Below are 21,275 nucleotides of genomic sequence, written 5' to 3' on the forward strand. Positions count from 1 at the left end.
GTCATACAGATGTGACTGACAGAGCATGCAGCAGAATGCAGAGGGCTGTGTCAGACATATGTGAGAGACCCATATATATATATATTTTTTAATAATTCCATAATATTTACAATGTCACCCCGACTCCCACATGAACCATGATTTTTGCCCAGATGGGATGGTTGTACACCTCTCTGGCCAACATTAGCCAAAATGGCCTCACTGCGCTGGTACTGCAAATGTCCATTATAATTATCCGGGCTGTTATACCGTGGTCGGTTGATGAATTCTGTGTCGATTCACAACGTTTCGTCTCCGACTGCGGGAGACATCTTCAAGGGGGTCCGTAGCTCAATGGAAGGTCCAACACACCCGCTGGCTCGCTACTGACTGCTGCTAAATTCCATGTCCGCGCGCTCCCACGCCGCGGCGTGACGTCACGTGTTTTGAAAACGTCAGTGCAATTGGCTGCTGTCCGTCGCCGTCGATCGCCGTTGCCATCACCCAGTAGTGGGCGGGTGGTACACATTTGTTTAACACCGGCATCCATATGCCGTTTAATTTCACACCCTCCTCCTTACGGTTGAAATTATTAGGGTGTTTAGCGATTTCGATTGCCTCCCTGTAGAGCCTTTCGTAATATCCGCTTGTGGCCGCTAGTACTTGCGTCTCCTCAAAACGAATATTGTGGTTCCCTGGCTGGAAAGAAGATGTGTACCACCCGCCCACTACTGGGTGATGGCAACGGCGATTGACGGCGACGGACAGTGGCCAATTGCACTGACGTTTTCAAAACACGTGACGTCACGCCGCAGCGTGGGAGCGCGGACACGGAATTTAGCAGCAGTCAGTAGCGAGCCAGTGGGTGTGTTGGACCTTCCATTGAGCTACGGACCCCCTTGAAGATGTCTCCCGCAGTCGGAGACGAAACATTGGGAATCGACACAGAATTCATCAACCGACCACGGCATAACAGCCCAGATAATTATAATGGACATGATATTTCCGGCCGTGAAAGTCTACATTTTAGTATGGTACTGCAAATGTCTGAAATCAAGAAGAAACTACAGCCTTTATTTTTTCCAAGAGCATGCAGCCCTACTGTATGGGTACATGACTGTGAAATGCCCTTGGGTAAAATAGTCTCTCAATCAGACCAGTGGATGGGGAGAATGTCATTTTCAGGGTAAACAAAACTGGCATTCTACAGGTCAGAGTGTGGAATGTTAGATCCCTTAATCAGATAGAAAGGTTAGAGACTTTAAGAAGGGAAATGGATAGATTAAAGTTAAATACAATGGGAATTAGTGAAGTGTTGTGGCAGGAAGAACAGCACGCGCAGAAAAGTAGGAAATTAAGGAGATGAGATCAGGATAAATTGAAAGAACAGAGATTGTTGGGAGTTTTGAAGAGAGCATTAGGCAATGCTTGACGGAAACAGGGAAGAAGACAATAAAAGGCAGGATATTTGGTCAATTGAGTACAGGGTTATAAAACAAAATCAAGTAGGAGTAATACAGGAGTAGGCCTAATAACGAGTAAGAAAGTAGAAATGCGGGTAAGCTTCTATCAACAACATAGTGAGGACCCACCACAGTTGTACACGTTTATATGCCAGTTATCTCTGCAGATGATGAAAAAATGAAAATTTAATTGTGATGGGAGCTAGAATGTGATACTAGGAAAAGAAAGAGGAAGAAAAATTGTAAGAGAACAGGGGCTGGGGTGAAGGAATGAAAGGGGAAGCACATTGGTAGAATTTTGTACACAGCAAATTTAATAAATGAAATAAAATTGTATACATAGAAGAGATCTCAATGCAGAGAAAGGAGTCAGATAGATTATATTAGGGTAAGTCAGAGACTTGGGAACTAGATTTTAAACAGCAAAACATTTTTAGTGTCATATATGTGCGCTGAAAATAATTTATTAGTTATGAACAGCAGATTAAAATTGAAGAGGGTGTAGAAAGGTAGGAAATTAAGGAGCTGAGACGTGATAAGTTGAAAGGACATAGACTGTTGTGAGTTTCAAAGGGAGCATTAGGCAAAGATTGACAGAAACAGTGTAAACAACACAATAGATGACAAATGATTAGCTATGAGAGACAAATCAGTGAAGGCAGCAGAGGATCCAATAGGTAAAAAGATGAAGTTTATTAGGAATCCTTGCATAACACAGGAGTTACTGAGTATCATTTAAAGAAGGTGAACATAAATAATGCAGTAAGTGAAACAGGTAAAAGGGAATACACATGTCTAAAAAATGATATTATGAGAAGGAAAGTTGCTACTCACCATATATGGGAGATGCTGAGTCGCAGATAGGCACAACAAAAAGACTCTCATTGTGGTTTCAGTTGCCTGAGACTGCAGTTGTGTGTGTGAGTTGTGTTTGCGTGTGTGTGTGTGTGTGTGTGTGCTGTATGTCTGTCTATTGTTGAAGCAGGCCTTAATGGCCAAAAGCTGTAATTTGAGAGTCTTTTTGTTGTGCCTATCTGTGACTCAGCATCTTTGCTATATGGTGAGTAGTAACTTTCCTTCTCATAATATTGTTACACTCAATCCTGGATTTTCCATTGTTTGATTTTTGTATAAAAAATGAGATTGACAGGAAATGCAAAATAGTAAAGTGGTAATGGCTAGATGGGAAATAAAAGGTTGTAGAAGCATTCATAACAAGGGGAAAGATAGATGCTGACTGTAGGAAAATTAAAGAGACCTTTGGGGGAAAGAGAAGCAGCTGAACCAATATCAAGAGTTCAAACTAGAAGTCAGTATTAAGCAGAAAAGGGAAACCTGAAATTTTAGAAAGGGAAGAGGAAGTAGATGAAATGAGAAGGTACATATTATACTGAGAGAAGAATTTGACAGAGCACCAAAAGATGTAAGTCGAAACAAGGTCTTGTGTGTAGATGACACTCCATCAGAATAATTGAGATCTTTGGGAGAGCCAACCGTGGCAGTACTATTCCATCTTGTGAGAAAGGTATATGAGACAGGCAAAATATGATAGACTTCAGCAAGAATACAATAATTCCAATTCCAGAGAAGGCAGGCACTGACAGTTGTGAATATTAATAAGTCATGTTTGCAAAATGCTGACAGAAATTAATTACAGAATAATGGAGACACTGGTAGAATCTGATCTTAGGTAAGACCAGTTTGAGTTTCATAGAAATGTCGGCATGTGTGAGGCAGTACTAACTGTCTCATCTAAGAAGACAGGTTGAGGAAAGGCAAATTGATATTAATAACAATTGAAGATTTAGAGAAAGATTTTGACAAATTTGAGTGGAGTGCATTCCTTGAAATTCTAAAGGTAGCAGGGATAAAATATAGGGAGCAAAAGGTTATTTACAACTCATACAGAAATCAGACTGCAGTTATGAGGATGAAAGACATGAAAGGAGAGCAGTTGGTGAGAAGAGAATGCGACAGGAGTGTAGTCGATCCCTGATGTTATTCAATTCTTGGAAAGACAGTTGAAAGGAATGGGTAGTGTGTTGAAAAACATTGCAAGATGAACATCAACTCAAGTAAAACAAGGGTAATGGAAAGTAGTCAAATTAAATTAAGTGATGCTGATGTAATTAGATTAAGAAATGAGACACTAAAGGTGGTACATGAGTTTCATTATTTGAACATCAGAATAACTAATGATTGTCAAGATAGAGGGGATATAAAATGCAGACTGGTAATAGCAAGAAAAGCATATCTGTAGAAGAGAAATTTGTTAACATCAAGTATAAATTTACATGTTAGGAAGCCTCTTTATAAGTATTTGTCTGACATGTAACATTGTTCAGAAGTGAATCATGGTCAATAAACAGTTCAGACAAGATGGGAATAAAAGTCTTTGAAATGTGGTCCTAGAGAAGAATGTTAAAGATTGAATGAATGGGTAGATAACATAACTAATAAGAAGGCACTGAACTGAATTTGGGAAAAAGAAATTTATAGCACAGCTTGTAGGTTGACGGAACACATCCGACATGCCAAGGAACCCGTTAAAGATGAAGTGCTGGGTCACATGAGTGTAAGAATGCTAAATCTTGATATTCGGTTCTAAACTTTTCACAGAAATCTTGGTGCTTGCTGTTGTAAAATAAATACTTTAGTGGTTCTTGGCTGCCAAAATTTACCCCCTTGCCTATCCTGCTTACCCTCCTCCTCCCTTCCTCACACCTCCTCCTTACCCCCATCACTCGCCTCTCCAGATTGTTGCTTACATCAGACACAGTCACAGTCAGGCCCCAGCACCCAGAGACAGTGGCCAAGTTTGTGTGAGTGTAGTTCTGTGAATATGTGTGTGTGTGTTTTTCTATTTTGAAAGAATGGCTTTGTTTGAAAGCTTAAATATTTAGCAATCTTTTTCGTTGTGCCTTCCTGTGACTTAGCAACTCCTCTATGTGATGAGTAGCAATCTATCCTTGTACATGCTGTAATGTAAATGGACAGATAAAAAAATATACTCACCAAGGGGCAGCCAGTGAAAACACTCACAAAAGGATTGAACTTTCATAAGCTTTCAGAGCCTGTGGCTCCTTTTTCTGATGGAAGAGTTGAAGGGGAAGGAAGAGAGATGAAGGAAAAGAACTGGAGAGGTTTAGGGAAAGGAGTACAATTTAGAAAAGTCACACAGAAATCACAGGGGAGACTTACCAAATGGGATGAGAATTCTACAAGTTACTAAAAAGAATTCAGTGTAATATGGACATTCAAAAGAAAAATTACTTCAGGGAACTACATGAATGAAGAGAAACCGATATACGCACTAGGATAACATCCTTAAACATATGATTAGCCTGTACCTTCAAGATATGCACACACTGGGATCTGCATTTGTGTTTCAGATATTATGAACAAGAAACCTCAGTCAGCATGGGAATTATATCTGAAAATGGAAACTTCATCAGAGGCTTTCAGCTTGTTACAACTGATTGCAAATGACTGTTACAGAATGGGACAATTCTGGTATGCTGCTAAAGCTTTTGATATGCTTGAAAGATTGGACCCAAATCCTGAATACTGGGAAGGTAAAAGAGGAGCGTGTGTTGGTGTTTTTCAGCAGATCATTGCTGGTCATCAGTCAAAGTAAGTTCTGTTTCCAGGCATTACATATGTGTACATTCATATTTATTTTCATTAAAGTAATTCTATTTGGAGAAACTAGTAGTAGTATCACAAATTTGTTAAGGAATGGTTATGACTTTGGCCTTTACAGTTTCCTGAAAGCAGCAATTGGTTTTGAAAATTTTCATACTTTGTAGCAGTTCTGGCCATCACCAATAACAAGTGATGCCTATTTCTTCACGTAGTACAGTGATCTAAATAAACATTGGAACAAACCTCTATACTGTCAATGCTTCAGGCTGTGTTGGGTCTGAATACATTAGTTGAGTACACTATCTTATCAAATGTATTAGAGATCATAAATGAGCTCTGTATCCTTGCTTTGAACCCACCAGCGGGTCTTATGATATCATGTCCCAACTTGCCATCAACTTATGCTCAGAGAGTATACTTTAGTTCCAATGTAATCCAGCAGTCCAGCTAGAACATTGAAGGTGTGCAGGGAGTTAAAAAGAATGGGGTACAATGATCAAGAAGCTCCTCAAAAGCCATTCATCTCTGCAGTCAGTGCTAAGCACCACTTGAGGTGGTGTAAAGAGTAACACCACTGGATGGTGGATGACTGAAAATGATTGATTTGCCATGAAGTACAGAGGGGAAAGTGTTGGGGTTTTGTTTGTTTGTTTATTTAAAACATGCTCCATTACACACTATTTGTAATACTACATGTATTGTGTGTGTGAGTGTGTTGTGTGATGATGATGCTTCTTTAGTTGTGCACATATTTCGTCTGGTCTACATGTCCTTTAATTTGGTTTCTTCTCCTGGATGTCGCAATTTTCAACTTGCAATAGGTTGGTGTGTGCTCGGCTTCACAGTATTCAGCATGTGATGAGCACTAAAATGTGCAGTTCTATTTGATGCCTGCCAGTATATTTCTCTATGGTGATGACTCCCAAGGATTGTGTGTCTTTTAATTCTTTGTTCCCCCTTGGTGTTTGACGATGGTAGGTTTCTCTTCTTTCATACTCTACAGACACCGTGACATATGTTTTAGTATAGATTATGTTCATTCTGCAATGTTTTGTGTGCATAGGTTTTATCCTGTCAGACGTCTATTGTCACGTGCTGTCCGGGCATGCCTTTTGACAGAGCTTTAGAGAAGTTTTACTGATCATACACTGTTCAGATCGGATTCCCATCTGCTGGTAAATCCACGGTTTTACTGCAGAGTGACATGTTTTTATGCACACTTGCTCACTGGATGGTTCAAATGGTTCAAATGGCTCTGAGCACTATGGGACTCAACTGCTGTGGTCGTAAGTCCCCTAGAACTTAGAACTACTTAAACCTAACTAACCTAAGGACATCACACACATCCATGCCCAAGGCAGGATTCGAACCTGCGACCGTAGCGGTCGTGCGGTTCCAGACTGTAGCGCCTTTAACCGCTCGGCCACTCCGGCCGGCTGCTCACTGGAAGTCATAGCACTAGAAATATTGGTTTTGTGAGTACATCGCTTTACTGTCTACTTTTTTTGGTAGGTTATGTTGATTATTAGCACTTTTACTTATGTAGTTTCATTCTGCATGCAGATATGCCCTTTATATATATGTCCAGGTTTGTCATACAGGGATAAAAACAATAAACAGCTTTTGGGGCTTTCACTCTGTTTGATGTAGATTATTTTACCATCTTTTATTTTAAATTAAACAATGAAAAATCCAGGATGGAATGTAACAATACCAGAGAAGGAAAGTTGCCACTCACCATATAGTGGAGATGCTGAGTCGCAATAGCCACAATAAAAAGATTCGCACAATTAAAGCTTTTGGCCATTAAGGCCTTTGTCAGCAGTACACACACACACACACACACACACATCTGCAGTCTCAGAGAGCTGAGACCACACTGCGAACAGCAGGACCAGTGCATGATGGGAGTGGCGACTGGGTGGGGGTAAGGAGGAGGCTGGGGTGGGGAGGGGGAGGGATAGTATGGTGGGAGTGGCGGACAGTCAAGTGTTGCAGTCTAGATGGAGGGCTGGAGAGAAGGTGCGGAGGGGGAGGGGGTAAGTAGCAGAAAGGAGAGAAATAAAAGAAATTAAAAGACTGGGTGTGGTGGTGAAATGACAGCTATGTAGTGCTGCAATGGGAACAGGGAGGGGGCTGGATGGGTGAGGACAGTGACCTAAAGAAGCTTGAGGCCAGGAGGGTTACAGGAACATAGGATGTATTGCAGGGAAAGTTCCCACCTGCGCAATTCAGAAAAGATGGTGTTGGTGGGAAGGATCCATATGGCACAGGCTGTGAAGCAGTCATTAAGATGAGGGATATCATGTTTGGCAGCGTGTTCAGCAACAGGGTAGTCCACTTGTTTCTTGGCCACGGTTTGTCGGTGGCCATTCATGTGGACAGACAGCTTGTTGGTTGTCATGCCTACATAGAATGCGGCACAGAGGTTGCAGCTTAGCTTGTAAATCACATGACTGGTTTCACAGTTAGCCCTGCCTTTGATGGGATAGGTGATGTTAGTGACCAGACTGGAGTAGGTGCTGGTAGGAGGATGTATGGGACAGGTCTTGCATCTAGGTCTATTACAGGGGTATGAGCCATGAGGAAAGGGATTGGGGGTTGTGTAAGGATGGACAAGTATATTGTGTAGGTTCAGTGTATGGTGGAATACCACGGTAGGTGGGATGGGAAGGATACTGGGCAGGACATTTCTCATTTCAGGGCATGACGAGAGGTAATCAAAACCCTGGCGGAGAATGTAACCCTCCTGGCCTCAACCTTCGTTAGTCACTGTCCTCACCCATCCAGCACCCTCCCTGTTCCCATTCCAGCACTACATAGCCGTCACTTCACCGCCACACCCAGTCTTTTAATTTCTTTTATTTCTCTCCTTTCCGCTACTTATCCCCTCCCAGGCAAAAAGGAATACAAACATCTCAAAAATGAGATTGACAGGAAGTGCAAAATGGCTAAGCAGGGATGGCTAGAGGACAAATGTAAGGATGTAGAGGCTTATCTCATGAGGGGTAAGATAGATACTGCCTACAGGAAAATTAAAGAGACCTTTGGAGATAAGAGAACCACTTGTATGAACATCAAGAGCTCAGATGGAAACCCAGTTCTAAGCAAAGAAGGGAAAGCAGAAAGGTGGAAGGAGTATATAGAGGGTCTATACAAGGGCGATGCACTTGAGGACAATATTATGGAAATGGAAGAGGATGTAGATGAAGATGAAATGGGAGATACGATACTGCGTGAAGAGTTTGACAGAGCACTGAAAGACCTGAGTCGAAACAAGGCCCCCGGTGTAGACAACATTCCATTGGAACTACTGACGGCCTTGGGAGAGCCAGTCCTGACAAAACTCTACCATCTGGTGAGCAAGATGTATGAAACAGGCGAAATACCCTCAGACTTCAAGAAGAATATAATAATTCCAATCCCAAAGAAAGCAGGTGTTGACAGATGTGAAATTACCGAACAATCAGTTTAATAAGCCACAGCTGCAAAATACTAACACGAATTCTTTACAGACGAATGGAAAAACTAGTAGAAGCCGACCTCGGGGAAGATCAGTTTGGATTCCATAGAAATACTGGAACACGTGAGGCAATACTGATCTTACGACTTATCTTAGAAGAAAGATTAAGGAAAGGCAAACCTACGTTTCTAGCATTTGTAGACTTAGAGAAAGCTTTTGACAATGTTGACTGGAATACTCTCTTTCAAATTCTGAAGGTGTCAGGGGTAAAATACAGGGAGCGAAAGGCTATTTACAATTTGTACAGAAACCAGATGGCAGTTATAAGAGTCGAGGTACATGAAAGGGAAGCAGTGGTTGGAAAGGGAGTAAGACAGGGTTGTAGCCTCTCCCCGATGTTATTCAATCTGTATATTGAGCAAGCAGTAAAGGAAACAAAAGAAAAATTCGGAGTAGGTATTAAAATCCACGGAGAAGAAATAAAAACGCTGAGGTTCGCCGATGACATTGTAATTCTGTCAGAGACAGCAAAGGACTTGGAAGAGCAGTTGAACGGAATGGGTGGTGTCTTGAAGGGAGGATATAAGATGAACATTGACAAAAGCAAAACGAGGATGATGGAATGTAGTCGAATTAAGTCGGGTGATGTTGAGGGTATTAGATTAGGAAATAAGACACTTAAAGTAGTAAAGGAGTTTTGCTATTTGGGGAGCAAAATAACTGATGATGGTCGAAGTAGAGAGGATATAAAATGTAGACTGGCAATGGCAAGGAAAGCGTTTCTGAAGAAGAGAAATTTGTTAACATCGAGTATAGATTTAAGCGTCAGGAAGTCATTTCTGAAAATATTTGTATGGAGTGAAACATGGACGGTAAATAGTTTGGACAAGAAGAGAATAGAAGCTTTTTAAATGTGGTGCTACAGAAGAATGCTGAAGATTAGATGAGTAGATCACATAACTAATGAGGAAGTATTGAATAGGATTGGGGAGAAGAGAAGTTTGTGGCACAACTTGACCAGAAGAAGGGATCGGTTGGTAGGACATTTGTTGAGGCATCAAGGGATCACCAATTTAGTATTGGAGGGCAGCGTGGAGGGTAAAAATCGTAGGGGGAGACCAAGAGATGAATACACTAAGCAGATTCAGAAGGATGTAGGTTGCAGTAGGTACTGGGAGATGAAGAAGCTTGCACAGGATAGAGTAGCATGGAGAGCTGCATCAAACCAGTCTCAGGACTGAAGACCACAACAACAACAACCCCCTCCCCCTCCACACCTTCTCTCCTGACCTCCGTCTAAACTGCAACACTTGACTGTCCGCCACTCCCACCATACCCACCCCCTTCCCCTCCTCAGCCTCCTCCTTACCCCCACCCAGTTGCCACTCCCATCATGCACTGGTGCTGTTGTTCGCAGTGTGGTCTCAGTTCTCTGAGACTGCAGATGTGTGTGCAAGTTGCATTTATGTGTGTGTGTGTGTGTGTGTGTGTGTGTGTGTGTGTGTGTGTGTGTGTGTGTCTACTGCTGACAAAGGCCTTAATGGCCGAAAGCTTTAATTGTGTGAATCTTTTTATTGTGACTATCGCGACTCAGCATCTGCGCTATATGGTGTGTGGCAACTTTCCTTCTCTGGTATTGTTTGATTTTAAATTGTTTGATTGTCCTTCACATTATGTACAACTGTAAGTTGTTGGATGGGTCCCAAATCCCACAATGCTTGACATTGATAATTTGTGGAAATTGCAATTGCAATAAATAATATTTTAACAGTGTAGACAGGAATAATTTCATTAAAAAGTTTCACAAAGCCTGTGGTTCCAAACCTCATCAAAATTTCTCAGCATGTTGTTATTCCATTCTGGACTTCCCATTTTTTAAATCCTCCATTGCTATCACATTCTTTGTCCCCACCTGGGCATTCCCTCTTCAGATTCTTGTTTTTCTGTAGAAGTACATCATAGCTTTGGGCAAACACTTGTAATACCTCCACAATCTTTCCCTTCAGTGATATTTTTGTCTTTACCACCGTATCACTAGTTCTGTCTCACTACTACTCCTTTTCTCCTTCCTTCTCCTTAATTAGTGTAAATATACAAAATATGTTAAGATGTTGACTTGTATGATATAAAACCTCGCAATTGTGTGAAGAGAAAAATTGGTGGAACATAGTTGTTTGAGAAGCTCTATAACATGTTTGTCACATGTATTTATACCCCTAAATTTGGAGCATTGTACTCTATTTGAGGATCTCATCCATGTGCTGCAATGATTTTTTGCATTATTCTGTTCTGAACATACAGGAGATTTGTAAAAGATTCATGTAATTTCACAATAATATATCTGCCGAGTGAATGCAGATAGAAACTTGGGGTAAATTTTAACTTCACAAAGAAATACAAAGTTTTTATTTTCAAAAGTTGATTTTATGAGGGTATATGTTTTACATGCATGCTTATACAACTTTGGGTACTTTTTACAATTACATTTCAGCTCAAAGTTTTCATTTATCTCCCACAAATGTTCAGTGTTCTCTCCACCAGATGTATGACAAACATGCAGTTGATAGTTAAACCCATCCAATACTTTTGTGAACATAGCTGGAGTTACTGAATCCACTGCCATTATTATGCAACATCGTAGTTCACCTAAAGCTACTGCAAGGGGAGACACACAGGTGAAGTTTTACAGAAACCCTCATAAAAAAATAAATAAATAAAAAATAAACCATGTACCATGATATCAGATGACCTTGGTGGCCAATGGTAGAATGCGAGATTTATTTGCCCCTTACAGCCGATCCACCGTTGAATCATCTCACTAAGAAATTATCTTATGTGGAGCTGCCATTTCTGTGGTGCCCCATCCTGTTGATAAATGAATTTTCAGCATGCTCTCACGGTTTTGAATAAAACCTGACCTTCAACATACTGAACTATGTGGTTCCTGCAGTGAACTTTTCTGCAGAAAGGAAGCACCCATAAATCTTTTTCCAGGAAATGGTACAAAACATATGAAGTTATGGAGAGACAGTCTTATGCTTTACTGTGATATGGCAACACTGCGTACTGAAATTCTTACGTTGTAGTGGTTCACTTTTCCACTTAAATGGGAAGTAACTCCAACATTGAACACTAAATGTGAGACAAAATTGTTATAATTCACTTCATACCCATAACGAATCCACAAGACTTCACAATTTTAGTTTATCACTATAATGAAGGGCTTTTTGCAACTGAATCCTGTATGGTTTGAAACATAAATGTCACTGCAAAATAAACCAGACAGACATATGAGCAATGGCTAACTCTTGGGTGGGACCATGATGAACATCTGTGGACTAAGTATAAAACTCTGTTGAATGCACTCTTTGTCTTGAACAGCCACATTTAGGGCTACCTGTGGATTCCCCTTACCTAAATAAGCAATGTTGTGAAACTGTTACTACCATCATCATATTTTTTTCACATGTGGAAGGTCCAGTGCCACACTCTTGATGAATATCATGGCGCACAGTTGTAACTGAATTGCACCTATTGTAATGGAGAATGCAAAACACTTTGTGGGAATGCATCCTCTGCTTTCTCATCTGCAACCTATTCCCAAATCAGCTTCTTCTTCTCCGTTTCAGTGGGGTCTGTTTGGAACATAAGCTGTGCCATCTAGTCTTGTTTTCCCACCATCTTTCTGTGTTTATCCTGGACTAGTCCTCACTACTTTTTCAACACACTCCTCCATACCTTTCAGCCGTATATCCCTTAGTCTTTGTCTTGCTCATTTCCTTTGCATCTCCATTTCATGTATCTTCTTCGGAAACCTCTTGTTTTCCATTCTGTTTAACTGCCCATATTATCTTAGCCTTCATGTTACTATTCTGCTCCACTAGGGTTCCTCTTTCACCGTTTCCCTTACTCTTTCATTCATAATGTTATCTGTCCTTGTTACTCCTATTCTACTTCTGAGGAACTTCATTTCACATGCCTGTAATCCACTTACATATTTTTTCTTCATTACCTATGTTTCAGATGCATAGATCAATGTTGGGATGTAATAACTTCTACATGTTAGTTCTTTGCTATTTTGTGGGATGTCTTTGTTCCAAATCAGGCTCCAAACATTTCACAGGAATGATTCTGCCCGTCTGCCACATTCACTGATTTCTTTCTCAATTCTTCCATTTTCCTGTGTCACACTTCTCAAGTACTTGACATTCTCCACCTTCTTCAACTGTTCACCTCCAATCCTTATCTGCTAATTGTTCTACCTTTCTTTCTGGCTGTAACTGGGATCCCACATTTGTTTATATTAAATTTATAACATAGTATCATAGTTTCTTCCCAGTTTTTTCTGCCACCATAGTCTTTTTGGTTTACCCATAAAGCATATGTCATTTAATAAGTATTGGGACACTGTGCAGGACAAAGGTGCAATATAAACATGCACACACCAAAAGGAGGTATACACAAAAAGAAAAAATGACCATTCATATGTTCCTTCAAGCTGATATCAAATTTTTTCACTCTTCAGCTACCTGTCTTTTCCTGTCTGTGATTCCGGTTGGGTGTGTTGCTTGAGTGAGTTATGTGTATTCTTGTAAAAGTTTTTTACAAAATAGCTTCTGGAAAAGGAGGGAGTTTCTGTAGCTTCTAAAATATTCCTCCTAGAAACTATACATGGAAGCACAACAACTGCCAGTTCCTTAATAACTTCTATAACAGCTCTCCTTTACACTAGTTACTTGCTAGAACCAATCTGTCCTTTCATTTCCCACTTTACACAACTCAGACTTGCACAGTACATTTCCTCTGCACTGCTTGTTACTTTTTCCACTCCCTTCTTTTCTAGTGCTTCACATACCTTTCTTCTACAAACACTATCAAATGCTTTTTGTGTATTGAGAAAGGCCATCACAAATTCTTTCCTCATATTGGTTCTTTGGAACTGCCTCATCACAAGTATGAGGTCAACAATTGACCTCCAAGGTCTGAAGCATTGCTGTTCCTCTCTCAATTTGTTCTTGACCCTTGTTCAGCTTCTGCTCTCCAGGATTTTTTCATATACCTTGGCACAGTGTGGTATCAATGTGACTCCCCCGTAGTCTCTACAATTCTTCCTCCTTCCTTTCTTGAATACAGGGACAATTAGTGCTCTTTCCAATCTTCTGGAGTCTTCTTCTCATTCCTTGCCATCCTCATCATGTGATACAGCCATTGTTTTCAAACCTCTGCTGCTGTCTTCACCATTTTGACACTTTCATCCACATCTGGTGCCTTTCCTCCTTTCATCTTATCCAGTGCCACTTCCATTTCTTTCTATGTCAGATCCTTCTCCCCTCCCCCCTGCCTCAGTGTTTAATTCTATCTTCTATCCTCATCTCCAAGTCCATCTGGATGTGGCAAGTGCTCGAAGTCCTCCTTCCACACTATCTTCTGTGCATCTTTATTATTAACCTCTTTCCCATCTCTATCCATCACTGTTGCATCCTCTCTCAAACCTCTCCTATTACTTTTGACCATTCCATATAGTATATTCTCACTTCTTCTACTATCTTCCACCATACCTTCATCCATCCTTCCATCTACTTTCTTCTCTCCTCAGCCACTGTCTTATTGGTCTCTTTCTTCTTTTTCTTATACTCCTGTCTTGCTAATTTGACCTTTTCTCAGAACCACAGTCTGAAGGCCTTGTTATTTTTCCCCCAGTAATTCCTTTACTCTTTCATTCCAATGTGGTGACTCCTCTCACTGTTTACTACCACTTGTCCTTCCACATACAGCTACTGCAGCTTCTACCCTAGCACTTTTAAATTGACCCCATTCCTCTTCTGTTTTTGCTTCATCCTTTGGTAATTTTTCCCTTATAATATCCAGACATTCTTCCATGACTTCCTTTCCTTCAGTTTCCATATGCTAATCCTCCTTTTCTAGTTCTCTGTCTTCTTCCATTCCTTCATGATTCCCATGCTCATCACCAACAGCTGGTGGTCAGTATCTAATGGCTTAGATGATAGTAGCTTTATCTCCATTACAGTCCTCTTTCTTTTCCAATCATAGAGGATGTAATCCACCAAAGATTTCTGCACTAGATTCCTGCTGTACCACTTTACTTTGTGGCTTTTTCTCTTCTGAAACCACAAGTACCTTACCACTAAACCACATTTCCTGCAGAATTCCAGCAGTCTCTTTCCTTCTCATTTCTACTTCCCCCATATTTCTGTCCCCAGAACATTTTCATACCATTGTATTTCAGTCCCTGCATGTGCATTCAAGTCTCACATGACTATTATCCTTTGTTCATTCAACTTTGTTCTTCCTCAGAGTCCTATTTCTCTTGAGATGTACAGCCCACTGAAGGGCATGCATCTGAACCACCTCCACACTTCTTCCCTTTGTCATTATTCTGATCTTCATTATGCTGTCACTTGTCCTTTGTACCTCTTCTTTTAGACTGTCCCTGACACAGCCCTCACACCCATTTGTTCCCTTCCTCATTTCCACTCTAAAATAATCTGTCACCTTTCATTAGTCCCCTACTGTATGCTGAGCTGTTCCCACAATGATGGAAATCACACCACAGTGCTTTTGCATCACCTCATAGTTCTGTGTTTGTATGTCAATGAAATGCTAAAGTCTAATCTTCATTCCTTCCTGTGTTTTGTGGTGTACACTTTAGTGATTGCACCTAAGAGGCTCTTGCACTATAGAGAAAATATTTTCCAGAAATAAAAATAACTGGGGTAAGAAAATGAGTAAATTATAATTACATTATTACTCTGCATCAAGTCACCAGAGACCACAGGCCCCTTAAACTAAATATTTAGAAAATATCCATGAAGAGCCTCTAAAACTTTTTCAGTGAAGTTTGGATTTAACTCTGTATGTATAGTCCTGACCTTACAACCTTGACAGTTGTGGGCATCTGCAGTGGGAATTATCAATATATGCCAGTTACTTTGTCGGATCCTTCTAAAAACTGGTAATATCCTGTCCATCTAGTAAAACTTTTAGCGCAACTTCTTCTTGTAAGACCAAGATTTATGGGGGAACAATTTCTGTGTTGACAAAGATTTAGAAATTGCAATTCTTAAAATCACATTTTGCACTGTTCCTTTGTATGTCATAGTTGTATGTTTTTCTGAAATCACTTTATGGAGTTTTAAGTAAATTAATGTCAGGCTGTAGAAGTGTAAATATTGGCATACTGGGAGATCTAAACATCAACACATTACATGATGGTCAGGAAAGCAAACATTTTACAGATTTAGCCCGATAAGCGGGGCTAAAGATCTTCTTGAACTAATACCCACCAAAATAGCTAACACACATAGTAGTTCATTTAGACATAATAAATGGTCACCTCTCAGATCATTTAGGCCAAACACTAGTGTTAAAATGTAATACTAAATTCAAACCAAGAAAAATGTATGAGCACAGGTGAATATTATCTGCAAACAACATTGCTACACTAAGACATAGTTTAAGCCAGGAGTCATGGAAATCAGTAATGAGTACCATTGGGGGTCAACAATAAATGGAACATGTTCACAGAAATTATGACTGAGCACTTAAATAGAGCCATGCCATTAAAAAAAGTGAGTATCCAGAAAAATCAACCTTCAAAATCAAAACCTGTGTCATTAGATTTTAAAACAAAAGATCTGAAAGAAAAAAATGGAAAACATGTATAGCTTACACAGACTAACTAACTCAGAGTTACATGAAGAACTCTACAAGCAGTACAAATATAAGTACCGCAAAGAAGTCAGGAGATTAAAATCAGAAAGACTCAGCCAACATATATGAGGTTCAGATAATGTTTCAAAGACTTGCTGGTCAATTGTAAATAAAACCAGAAACAATGAAACAGAAACTAAAATTAATAGTGTACAGTTATCTGTGAATAATGAAGATATCTCTGATCCTCTCGTAGTCAGCAATGTTTTTAATAATTACTTCATAGATACTGTCAAAAATGATTTGTCTATGAAACATGATGTACGACACTCATTTGGGTCCTGTAACAAACAGATCTGCTGTACATTACCTGCAGTAAGCACATATGACATTCTGCACCTTATTGATAACATCAGAAACAAAAAAAAAAAAAAAAAAATCAGCAGGATTAGATGAAATTTCTCCATATCCATTGATGAAATGCAAACAAAACTAATGAAACCACTAGTTCATCAAATATACTTTGTTCCTGAAGATGGTGTATTCCATGACAAGTTGAAACTGTCTGTATTGAAACCAATACACAAAAAGAGGGAAATAAAGCACATACAGAACTACAGACCCATTGCCCTATTCTCAACTTTCAGCAAACTGATAGAGAAAAAAATATTTTAAAAAATCTTGGAACATTACAGCAATGCTGACATATTAAGTGATTTCCAGCATGGCTTCAGAAGAGGTTGAAGTACCATGTCAGCAGCAGTATGATTTGTCTATAATGTACTAATCCCAAGCAGCAGGAGTATTCCTGGACCTCTCAAGGGTTTTTAATAGAGTACATCATGACATGCTCTTTCAAGAATTGCGAAGAGTAGTGTCACTGCAAAAATCATGCCATTGTTAAAAACATATTTAAGACAACAGTGCACAGATATTATGTACCTTAATGGGGAAATACTGGAGAGGAGGAGGTCAAGTATAAGAAATATACATTTTAGTGTTCCTCAGGGCTCCATTTTAGGTCCAGATCTATTCATATGCTATGTAAATGATTTCCCAAGTTCTCTTGACAATAAGCAATTGATCACTATGTATGCAGATGATACATCTGGTGTATGCTATGCAGACAATGAGCCCAGCTTAGTTGAAGAGATACATTACTTTGAAAGAGAGAACCTAAAAGCAAACATAGAAAAAAACTAATATTATTCATTTCAAACCAAGTGATCCAAACAGGCAAAATACTGTGATTGATAAAATTCTACCAAAAACTGTACAGACTGTAAATTCTTGCGCTTATGCAAAGATGATCAACCCTCAAGGAAGCAGCAAGCTGATTATGTCTGTAAAAAAATAACACTCAGTCTATATGTATTAAGAAGATTATCACCATATCTTAATTCTGAAACCCTAAGGAGTGTATAATATTTATTAGTGCATCCTTTCTTGTGTTATGGAATGGTACTGTAGGGTGGGACATGCTAAACTAATATTTTCATACTGCAGAAGTGAGCCTTGAGGATCATAGCAAAAGTAAAACCAGGAACTTCTTGCAAACCCCTATTCATTAGACACAATATTCTCACAGTTTATCAGTTTATGCCATGCATACACTGGAAACTGTATTGCTAGTGAAAGAAGACACTAAGATCACAAAAAGAAACTTGGATATTCACAACTATGAAACAAGGCATTGAAAAGATTTTCATGTGGTTAACAGAAGATTAACTTTAACAGTGAAAAACCCTTACGTCAAAGGAGCTGATTCAATAACTTGTTAAAAACAAAGTTAAGATATTGACAGAGGATTCTTTTAAAAAATGAGTCAATCAGTGGCGTATCCAAAAATGCCCTTATAACTTTAATTTATTATGAATTACAGTGTAATAAGAAATAATATAAACTAAAAACATTGTAATTGTAGAAACTTTATACTTAGTTGAAAAATGCACTTACATGTAAAATTACATGTTACAAGCAATAAATTGAATTGAATTGAACAAACTCATCACAATTGTGAACAGACTGCCAGGTAGTATTCCTTTAACCAACAAGTAGCACCAAAGGAGGTTCACTTGTATCTTGTTTTTTCCTGAGCTGGGGGATCATCCTATCCAAAATCATATCCTCATCCCCCAAAGTGCTGTGTTCTTTTGTAACCTCACAATTTGATTCACTACCCGTGGCAGGCAGTTTTGGGACCACCCTCCTGCTCCCCCCCCCCCCCCCCCCTCAAAAAAAAAATTATATCCAACTTATCTGAATCTGAACTGTAAACTGTACAGATGCGAACCATACTTCCATTGCTTTCACAGTAACAATGGCTTAAATCTCTGCCAGTCCCCCAACTTCAGCCTACCTCACCTCTCCTTTCATTTTCTACCTCGCTGCTCCATCTCCCTTCAAATGGTTCAAATGGCTTGGAGCACTATGGGACTTAACATCTTAGGTCATCAGTCCCCTATAACTTAGAATGACTTAAACCTAACTAACCTAAGGACATCACACACATCCATACCCGAGGCAGGATTCGAACCTGCGACCATAGCAGTCACGTGGTTCCAAACTGAAGCGCATAGAACTGCTCGGCCACCGCGGCCGGCTTCCTTCTCCCTTCCATTAATGTCTACTCCTCTTGCTCGTCATGAGGAGTATTTTTGAGAAGCAATAATTGTGGTTACAGTTTTAATATTATTATTATTACTACTGAGGTTAAATTGTTACTGAAGAATATTTCATGTGAATGTCATTCTTTCCTGTCAACCATGACACAGTTACAGTTTTGTATAGAAATGTACAAATAAGCTGGATGGAATTGACATACTCACAGAAATATATTTGCAGTCAGCATTGTTTTTGCAAACAGTATGGTTAATGCTAATGCTATGGTCACTCTGAAGGGTCTTTTTTTTCATGTTGTTTACAATCATCTTGAAGATAGCCCAGTAAAGTTGGCAAACTAGCAGCTCTGGGTTGACAAACACAGATGTTGAAATAAGAAAATGGCTTATGAAAGTTGACATCCTTTCATTAAGGGGAAAATGTGAAATATCTAAATTAGAATGACCATCCTGGGGTTTTAACTCAACTCTTTTTCAAACACCTGCCACGTTGCTAAGCTCAGTATTTACCTAAATCATTACATCGTATGTGCTTTTATAAAAAATTTCCTAAAACAATATGTCATAAACTGAAATTTTCCAGTTCTTGCTGTAATTCTTAACTAGTTATCATGTGATAGTCAAAACTTTGGTCACATAAGAATAATTTAATGAAGTTATCTCTCCCTCTCCCTCTCCCTCTCCCTCTCCCTCTCCCTCTCCCTCTCCCTCTCCCTCTCCCTCTCCCTCTCCCTCTCTTTCTCTAACCACTGCAAAGAGATGAGAATTATTATTTCTATGAATATCTAAAAATAGTTGTACACTGTAGTTTCATGTTGTGATTTTCATGCTCACACAATTCTTCATTGTTTCTGTTTTTAGGGAACACCTGAAGGAGGTAATACAGCTTCTGCGAAATACTGCAAACTCACAAGTAGAACTCATAATACGAATTATGAAGAGGTGGGCTAAAGACAATCGAATAAATATCTGAGTGTATCCTTCTCAAATGAATAGAATCCTGACACTGTTCAAGTTTGCAATTGTTACAGCTAACCTACAGTGCAAGCTAACAGTAATACAAGTGATCTAGTAGATCATTTAAAAGTGTGTTATTTCAAAACCATCCCAGTTCACAGAACCAAGTACTGTAATTTTAACTAACATTTACATTGATGCGTTTTTCAGTTTTTCTTTATCCGGCTTCAGCTGAAAGTTGACAGATCTGATCCTTGTACTCAACACAGACCATGCCTTCTCTCATTTTACTAGAATTTATTCTAACTGAAATGCTTTGTCCTTAGTCAAAATATTTGAAAACAGCATACTATGGATACAGGCTGAGGTTCTCCTGAGATATATACCAGAACATGTCTTCTGTAATTTCTAGAATGACAGTAGACATTTCTTGAGCATACCATAATAACAATTATCAAACTTACAACTATAGTAGTTGAGATAAATGAAAAAAAGATAAAACAGTCTTAACTATCTGTGTCCTGCAAAATTGGTGGCAGAAGTATGTAGCTGCTGGAATTTATTCAGTTTTATGAGAGAATCTGGCACCTTTTCTGGGATTTTAACGCAATATGTATAACAGGGAGGATTTACATGTCAACTATGGTAGCATTGGCAGAAGGTAACTAACTTCCTATAAGTCTGCAAGTTGACTTTTTTTATCAGATGTTCCATATCTTATTAATACCCAGTCATACATTATGTGGGGAATTACTAACTGAAGTTTCTGAATTGTTTTGAGTCTCTGCTGTGGTAATTATAAATGTTATGTAACTTCCATGATACTTACGTCCTGTGCAAATAAAGTTGTAAGTTACTTGACAATGAAGTACTTTATAATTGTTCCCACACATTTTCTGGTCCTGAAACTTGGGAAAAAGTGATGACAGATGGAAACTTTGGGAGTTTCTGGGACATCTGCAATACTTTGAGAGGACTTATGCATCGATTCCGAGTGACTGGAGGAATTTCTTCATGCGTAACATACAATGCATGCTCGCAGCTAAGTCATCTTTGCATTCCACTCATTTGCATTCATTACTGAAATGTTTCAGCTTACTGCCCGTACTCCAAGTGTTGGAGTAATGTGTGAGTAGGGCATAGAAAAATAATTTGATGACATAACATAGCTAACCTCTAGCAAGAAAGTTTGATATTAACATTTGTCAAGTGCTGCCACCTGTTAGCGATGCTACAAATATGGCTAAACATGAGCACAAATATTGAAACTACACTAAACCTCATTTATACATTTTTGAAGGGGGATGATAAAATAAATGCTCAAGTGAGATTAATGTTAAAGTGAAATTTATCTCTCTATTAAACTCAAGTGCCTGCAAACAGAAGATACTTATATTGTACAGTAATAGGTACAATAGTTGTATTAGACTTATGCCCAAAGTTATTTAGGCCTAAAGAATGAATCAGTTGTCGTTT

The 21,275-nt window shown here is 39.2% G+C and overlaps 1 protein-coding gene across 2 annotated transcripts in view; it reads left to right on the forward strand.

Annotated features, from left to right (window-relative positions):
• LOC126092229 (intraflagellar transport protein 56) overlaps positions 1–20,653 on the forward strand; it is a 188,208-nt gene extending 167,555 nt beyond the window's left edge. For both annotated transcript variants that reach the window (XM_049907728.1, XM_049907730.1), the window contains 2 exons: positions 4,835–5,075; positions 19,704–20,653. In XM_049907728.1, coding sequence (XP_049763685.1) covers positions 4,835–5,075; positions 19,704–19,815 — 353 coding nt within the window. In that variant the 3' untranslated portion in view covers positions 19,816–20,653. The remainder of the gene's footprint in view (positions 1–4,834; positions 5,076–19,703) is intronic.
• The last annotated feature ends 622 nt before the right edge of the window (positions 20,654–21,275 follow it).

Source organism: Schistocerca cancellata, chromosome 7 (genome assembly GCF_023864275.1).
Source record: "Schistocerca cancellata isolate TAMUIC-IGC-003103 chromosome 7, iqSchCanc2.1, whole genome shotgun sequence".
NCBI classification, from domain to species: Eukaryota; Metazoa; Arthropoda; class Insecta; order Orthoptera; family Acrididae; genus Schistocerca; species Schistocerca cancellata.